General features: G+C 39.9%; 1 protein-coding gene across 1 annotated transcript; it reads right to left on the bottom strand.

Annotated features, from left to right (window-relative positions):
- Positions 1-454: 454 nt before the first annotated feature.
- ccn4a (cellular communication network factor 4a) lies at positions 455-5,024 on the bottom strand. Its single transcript, XM_053612853.1, has 5 exons — positions 4,829-5,024; positions 2,406-2,688; positions 1,795-2,049; positions 1,089-1,282; positions 455-834 (listed from the first exon to the last, which is right to left on the bottom strand). The coding sequence occupies exons 1-5, from the start codon at positions 4,874-4,876 to the stop codon at positions 535-537; spliced, it is 1,080 nt and encodes a 359-aa protein (XP_053468828.1). The 5' UTR covers positions 4,877-5,024; the 3' UTR covers positions 455-534.
- Between the last annotated feature and the right edge of the window lie 2,415 nt (positions 5,025-7,439).

Below are 7,439 nucleotides of genomic sequence, written 5' to 3' on the forward strand. Positions count from 1 at the left end.
CTTTTTAATAATTTTTTAATTTATTATTATTTTTATTTAATTAACCTTTATGTCACTTTAAAACTCTTTCTTTGGAACTTTGAAACATTAGACATTTTGTGTAAATCAACTGATTAAAATCCTAATGAAGTCATTTTCAGTTGCAGGCTGTAACACTACAAAACATCAAAAAGTTCAAGGGTGTGAATACTTATGCAAGGGAGTTTCTTTGTGGTGGTTTTATGGTCATTATAAAATGGCTGTTGCCTAAAAATCAAGATCAAGATTCTATCTTTATATAATATATCTGCCAGTTACTACAAAGCATTATATAATGAAGATTTAACCACAGAAATATTACTGTAATATGAATCATCAGATTCTATAGACCCAGATGAATAAAGAGGAATTCACTAATGTCTATTGCTTAGAATTGACTGGAATAATTCATTAATAATTAATGGAATAAAAAACATTTCTTTTGGCTTGATTCTTTTTATTTTGTCAACTCCAAAATGGGAGCGATTGAACAGCAGCACAGTAGTCACCTGTTCCTCAGTTCATAATCTCTCGATTCTCATGGTACTGCTCCAAATCTGCAAAGATGTCATTGGGGTTTTTGCAGCTGAGGTTGCAGAAGCAGGCATTAATCCACATCACCTGCCAAGTGAACATGGCTCCATTAGGGCACTGGAACTCCACCTGCACTGTTTTGGATTTATACGGGATGCAGCAGCGCTCATCTGTGCAGACACCACAGTACTTTGGCTGGTAGAGCTTCTTGCTAGTGCAGCCTGAGATGGTGAAATTGGTCGGTTGATTTTCCCTGTAGATGTTTAGGCACTTTTTCCCAGGCTTTAGGAAAAATCAAAAGAAAATGCACAATATCTTGGTGAATATCTCGGGATTAAACATAGCCAACTAATGTTATTCGGCAGATAAGGGTTTATTATTATTATTACTAAGGGTCTATTATGAATGATTCAGTATCTATAATGAAAGTAATGTTAAAGGTATGTAGTTACAAAGTTATGAGAGAAATGTATGTCAGTACCTGCTGATGGATCCTTGGTGTTTAATGGATTACAGTAACCAGAGAAAATTTCTACCTTAATGTGCTTAGTGATGTCCACCTCACAGGGTCGGATGTTGCAAAGCCGTCTCTCCTTGACCATGCGACATTGCTTGTTGGCATTAGTGATGCGTAAAGATACTCCTCGGCCACAGGTCTTGGAGCATGAGCTCCATGACGTGGTCTGTGTCAGACAGTTCTCCTGCCAGGTGTCTTTTCCACCGGAGAGAGCTTTGAAAAGACAGGCAACCATCGTTAAATCCAATGTATAACTCAAATGCAGATGCAAATACAGAATACAAGGGTATTCCTTTTTGCGTTCCACCAGAAGTACCCAAAGCAGATTTTTCTGTTTCCTGCTTTTCACTACCTGTACGCTGGCCCTGAACCTGTGCAAATTGGGTCCCTTTGTCATTTTATCTTTCAACAGGTGTCCATGGATTCTTTACAAAAACCTTTAAACTTGATGTGCTTTCAGAAAATGTGTATATGATTAGCAGCTGTCTCTAGACAATCTCTTCAACAATAAGCATGGTGCTCAAAATGACTATTTTCCAACCGACCTTATTCTATAAAATGGAATAGATCTTCGATCTCTTTTTTTTATTTGACCTCATTGGTTGTTGGTTGCGCAGAAAGTGTGCCAAAAAATGTAAAGTATTTTAATGCTGCATTTTCCCTAACTCTATAATTCAGCTAAACTAACTGTGAAGTGTACCTGTATGGTCAGTTTTGGATCATACCTGCCATGGTATGCCTAGGTGCTGCTTTGCGTCCCCTCCTGGGCTCCTCACAGATCCACTGCTCACAGCAGCGGCCAGGGATCTTGACCCTTCGCGGTGTTGGGCACCACACCCTTGGAGGCTGAGACTCATTACACAGCGGTACACAGCCGATGGCCCCGTTCACACACAGACACTGGTATTTACAGTTGGGCTGAAAACTCTGCCCATTGCGATAAATTACACCATTGTGCTCACAGCCTGTGCCGAGTAGATCTGTACATCGGCAGAGATCACAGTTTATGAGTTTCTGATAAGATGTAAAGGGAATGGTTATTATGTATACGATAAGAAAGGATTTATAGCTAAAGACAATGGTGTGATTTTGACTGAGAGAAAGATTTATATGAAAGAGACTGGAGCTCAAATGATCATTGAGAAGTTAAAAAAAAAAACAACAAGAAGACGGTGGTGAATAAATCTAACGAATTACTGCTCTGGTTTCTATCTGAGTCTGCATTCCACCTTAATTAACCCTCTTAATCTCAATCTAATCCTTGGGAAGAGTCTAGTGTTAATGCGCTTAATGGAAGCCTGAGCACAAGGACATGTTTAGTGCAGGGGACACTTACATGCACACACTCCTTTTTCGTACCTAGGCTTGTCTGAGCTGTAGTCACAGTAGAGGCCACGGTGGTGGTCGCAGTTGTCCGCCTCGTTGCACTCCTCGCCCACCTGCTTGGCGCAGGCCCTACAGCAGTCACAGCCATCCATGATGAGGCTGACACCAGGCAGGCAGCTCGGGGGAGTCTCAGGGCAGGCGCAGGGCCACTTACAGTACCGGGTCTGGTTGTAAGTCTCAGGGGTAGTGGACTCAGGTATGAATGGAGCAATGGAGGAATTCAGTGAGACAGCCTGGAGGAAATGCAGAGAAATAAGGAGACTCTTTGAGTAAAAGTTTGAAATTGTATTTTTGTCATATTATTGCACCCCCTTAAGAACATTCCCATGAACTCTGCACAGTCAGTAACCTGAGATTAGCATAGAAGTTCTGTAGATTTCAATTTTGCTAAAATATTTGATTCTGTAATTGAACCAGGACAGCACGGTGGTGCAGCAGGTGGTGTTGGTGCCTTGTAGTTCCAGGGTCCACAGTTTGATCTGCCTTTGTTGAGTTTCGCATGGCATAATTAGAATAGTTAAATCAATTGCTCTTAATGGCAGTAAAGGATTTTTGCAAACAAAACAAAATGTTTTGTACGCACATGCTAAAGGTGCATAGAAACACCAAAAACAATGCAGTACAGAACTACAATGCTGTCTCTTAATCATGTACATACAAAAATATCACATTCTGGCAGCACCAAAAATAGCAACATCAAGTCATCCTTTCATATATTCTGGGTTCATTTCACATAAAGTGAAATATTTTGAGCCTTTTTTGTTTTAATTTTAATGGTTATGGCTTACAGCTCATGGAAATCAAAAATCCAGTATCTCAAAATATTAGAATATAGAATTTATAATACAGAATGTTAATTTATGCACTCAATACTTGGTCGGGGCTCCTCTTGCACGAATTACTGCATCAGTGCGGTGTGACCTGGAGGCAAATAACTTATAAGTGTTATTTCATGTATCTGTCAAATAAAAGTTCGTAATCATTAAAAATCCTGCTGAGGAGTTTCACATCATGAAGCTGATTACTTGCTTAGGCCCACTCCCAATAAACATGTTGATTTTATTTGACTCATGTCCAACATTTCACAGACAAAGGCCATAACTTTTTTAAATCAAGGATTTACAGTGTTAACAGGACATCCTAAGACATCTATGTCAGAATACACCACCACATTTCTCAAAAAAAATATCTGCAGTGAGCAAAAGGGTATTTTTCTTTAATTTGTTCAAAAGTAATATTTGACCTATAGATATATGGGAACCTATGTGAATGATTTAAGTCCTGTTTTTCAGTACAAGCTCTTGGTATCTGGATTGATCTCGAACATAACATTTGCTTCCATGCAGTCTCTCTCTCATGGTAAGATGAAAAAAAAAAAAAAGGCGCCAACTTTCTGATGGGTTATATCTTCAGGCCTCTGACCTCTGGCTGCATGATCTCTTGCATGTCCTCATGTCCTACACTGGAGTGGCTGTATTAGTCTTCAGCATGTAAATAACAGAAAGATTTTCAAAGTGAATAAATGACTATAAATCCATTGGGAATAATAGTCTAGCGGAGTCAGTTTTCAGAGTAGCCACATTTGGTTGAGTGTTTCCAACCAATTTGAAAAGCAGTCCATTTAAGCATATAACTATCAAACTAAAATGAAATTATACGTGAGCTATAGCCACTATTTTCCACCACAAAGTTATTAAATCAGCTGACAACACTGATGACTTTGCAGAATAATTTCCACTCGGTGGCAGTATAATCACTTGCATTTGGCTTTCAGGAGCTGTCATCACATTCCTCAAATACATTTAACATGATGTAAGTAACTCCATCTGATGTTAAATGGACTTTTCTGCATGCACTCTTTTATACAATGTTATTATTCCCCCTCCCCTAAAATCAGACGTATATATACCTAGGAGTAAGAAAATATGAGCTGATGAGGGGTTTTATGGTTTCATTTATTACATAACGCTACGTTTATAGAAATATGTTGCATTTTTAACACTGCACAGTTATCATCTGTACACACTACATCAAATGATGGCAATATTCCTTTGAAATCTGCTTCTGATTAATCAGTTTCGTTTAATTAGTGTACTAAAACCATTCTGCATATATTCTGCAAAAATATATAGGATAATTGTACAAAAGAAATTGATGAAATTAACTGGTCTAGGCAATAATTGAATTTCATCATGAATAATAAAGATTATTATTATTATTATTATGATTATTATTATTATTGTTGTTGTTGTTGTTGTTCGAGCTTCTATACGTTGGTCTACTATACGTTCACATGAGTAGGATTTAAACAAAGCTGAAAGTCTTTTATAGAAACAATAACTACAACAACAAACTAGGACAGGAATTTCTCACCTGATGTAATCGGGCGACAAGCAGGACCCAGGTCAGGAGCCAGCTCATTACTGAACCCAAGTGGTAAATACATTGAATCCAGAATGAGATGATTTTAAAACAGTGTCCAGGCGCAAGTCCCCTTCATCGTTAAGGCTGCCGGTGAAGCCTGACATACGGAGGCTCGTGTGTTTGGTTTTGAACACCTCCGTGACGTCAGTGCTGGGAACAATCCCCGAGTTTTCCTCCTTTTTTTCCTTTCTCTTTTCTATTTTTTTTTTAACTCAGCCCTGAGGACGCGCATGGACGCTCAATATCCGCATACTAATACTTATACTAATGCATTCAACATTCAGCATTCAGCTGCCAGCATTTCTTCTGTCCAAACACAGCTTTCCTTCCCCCATAGGACAATAAAACAGATACTCGTTTCAAAAGAAACAGTATTTCATTCAAATTCTATTTGTTTGCTGGATTTAGCTTGTTGTTGTTGTTTAGCTTGTAGGTAGTTAGGTCGTCCTAACCCAATCTGACTTGATAATTAGCAACGGACCTGAAAGGGAGCAGGCACGCTCTGGATTTTTCCACCGCGCGTGTTGAGACCGCAGTAGTGCTATCTGTATCTGCATCTGTTCAGTGCTATTTGTATCCATCCATCCATCTTCTATACCACTTATCCTTCCTTCAGGGTCACGGGGAAACCTGGAGCCTATCCCAGGGAGCATCGGGCACAAGGCGGGGTACACCCTGGGCAGGGTGCCAATCCATCGCACACTCACATACACATTCATACACCCAGAGGAAACCCCCGAAGCACGGGGAGAACATGCAAACTCCGCGCACACACAGGGCCACGGTGGGAACCCCCGACCCTGGAGGTGTGAGGCGAATGTGCTAACCACTAAGCCACCGTGCACCCTGCTGTTGCACACCTGGAGAGGTGTAAAACACAGAAAACACAGCACCCTTAGCATGGGCTGTGAATACTGTCTCTGAGAGTTACTTAGATACATCACTCGAGTTCATGGCTCTGTGTGTGCAGAGTTGCATGTTCTCCCCATGCTGTGGGGTTTCCTCTGGGTACTCTGGTTTCCTCCCCAGTCCAAAGACATGCGTGGTAGGCTGATCGGCATTTCCAAAGTGTCTGTAGTGTGTGAATGTGTATGTGAGTGTGCCTTGCAAGAGATTGGCACCCTGTCCAGGGTGTACCCAGCCTTGTGCCCCATGCCCCCTGGGATGCGCCAGGTTCTCCGTGACCCTGTAGGATAAGCAGTATAGAACATGCATGGATTTACTTTAACCCTGCTTGCACAGTTATTATATTTGCTTTTATCTGTCCATGATTTTTCTATTATACAATAGTTAGTTCTGGTCCATTAATTTGGCTAGCATTGGCTCAAATGTTAAGGCTCTGGGATACTGATCAAAAGGTTAGGGGTTCAAGCCACAGCACTGGCAAGCTGCCACTGTTGGGTCCTTGAGCAAGGCCCTTAACCTGGCTGGGGTGCCCTTAACCTTGCAGGCGTGCTATATCATGGCTGACCCTGTGCTCTGACCCCAGCTACTTAGGTATGTGAAGAAAAGAATGTTACAAATAAAGGCTTCTTCTTCTTGATTGGACAAGCAATGTTCTCAGAGTGCTGATATTTAGTAAAACAGTACTGGTACATGTCACTGCTTGCAACACTTGTCTGTTGCCGCTACCTAAATTCCAATTCTAGCAATAGTTTGTCTCATTGAAACTGTTACTACATTTACTACAGGCTGTCAGTTAGTCTGTGCAGCAGTCGTGCAATGTTCTTTCCAGCTGTGGCTTCTTTGGGAACTAATGACCTTGAAGGAGCACAAATAATTTGATTATATTTTATCTGATATGTGAATTACTCAGTATTAGTTTATTGTTTATAGAACTGTATAAAAGTAAGATCACACTCACAAACCTGCTGAATATCAGCACACTGGTGATTCCCTGCCAATTACCTATGGTCGAATCACAGCCTGATATTCAGTACAACAGCACTCCTGCTTGTGTGATATTGCATAAATGTCCCAAAACTTTAAAAAAAAAATAAATAAAAATGCATTAATGCATCCTGCAGTACTGCATGTTCCTGTTAATAAAATGATTTTTTGTTTCTTTCATATCTGACTGCTCAATCAGACCTACATGAAAGCAAAACGTTTCTGCTCACGTGAGTTTTTTTGTTGCAGTTTGTAGCCCAGTTCTGATCTTTCTAAAAAAAAAAATAAAAACAAACAAACAAACAAAAAACCCAAAATAAACAGAATAATTAAGAGTGAAAACATTTACCCAGTAAAAAAGCTAATTAACTGAAGGAGAAAGGATGTGGACATGAAAGATGCACATTTGCCTCTGGTAGCAGTGAATTTTCCTTCGCATCAACTTTAACCTAAGTGAACATTGTCCGTAGAAAATAAGTAGGAAGGACTGTCTCTTTGACTGTCTCTGTCACTTCTTACTGAGTAGCAGTCACACCAGACTTTTGCCTCGTTGTTTTCTTCCTTTTATTTAGCACACCTCTGGAAAAAATAGCTGACATGTCCACCAACATACTCTAGGGTTTGTTTTTTTTAATTATTATTATTTACACCCATGTTTGATGTAGTCACT

This window comes from Ictalurus furcatus, chromosome 24, assembly GCF_023375685.1.
Source record: "Ictalurus furcatus strain D&B chromosome 24, Billie_1.0, whole genome shotgun sequence".
In the NCBI taxonomy this organism is placed as follows: domain Eukaryota; kingdom Metazoa; phylum Chordata; class Actinopteri; order Siluriformes; family Ictaluridae; genus Ictalurus; species Ictalurus furcatus.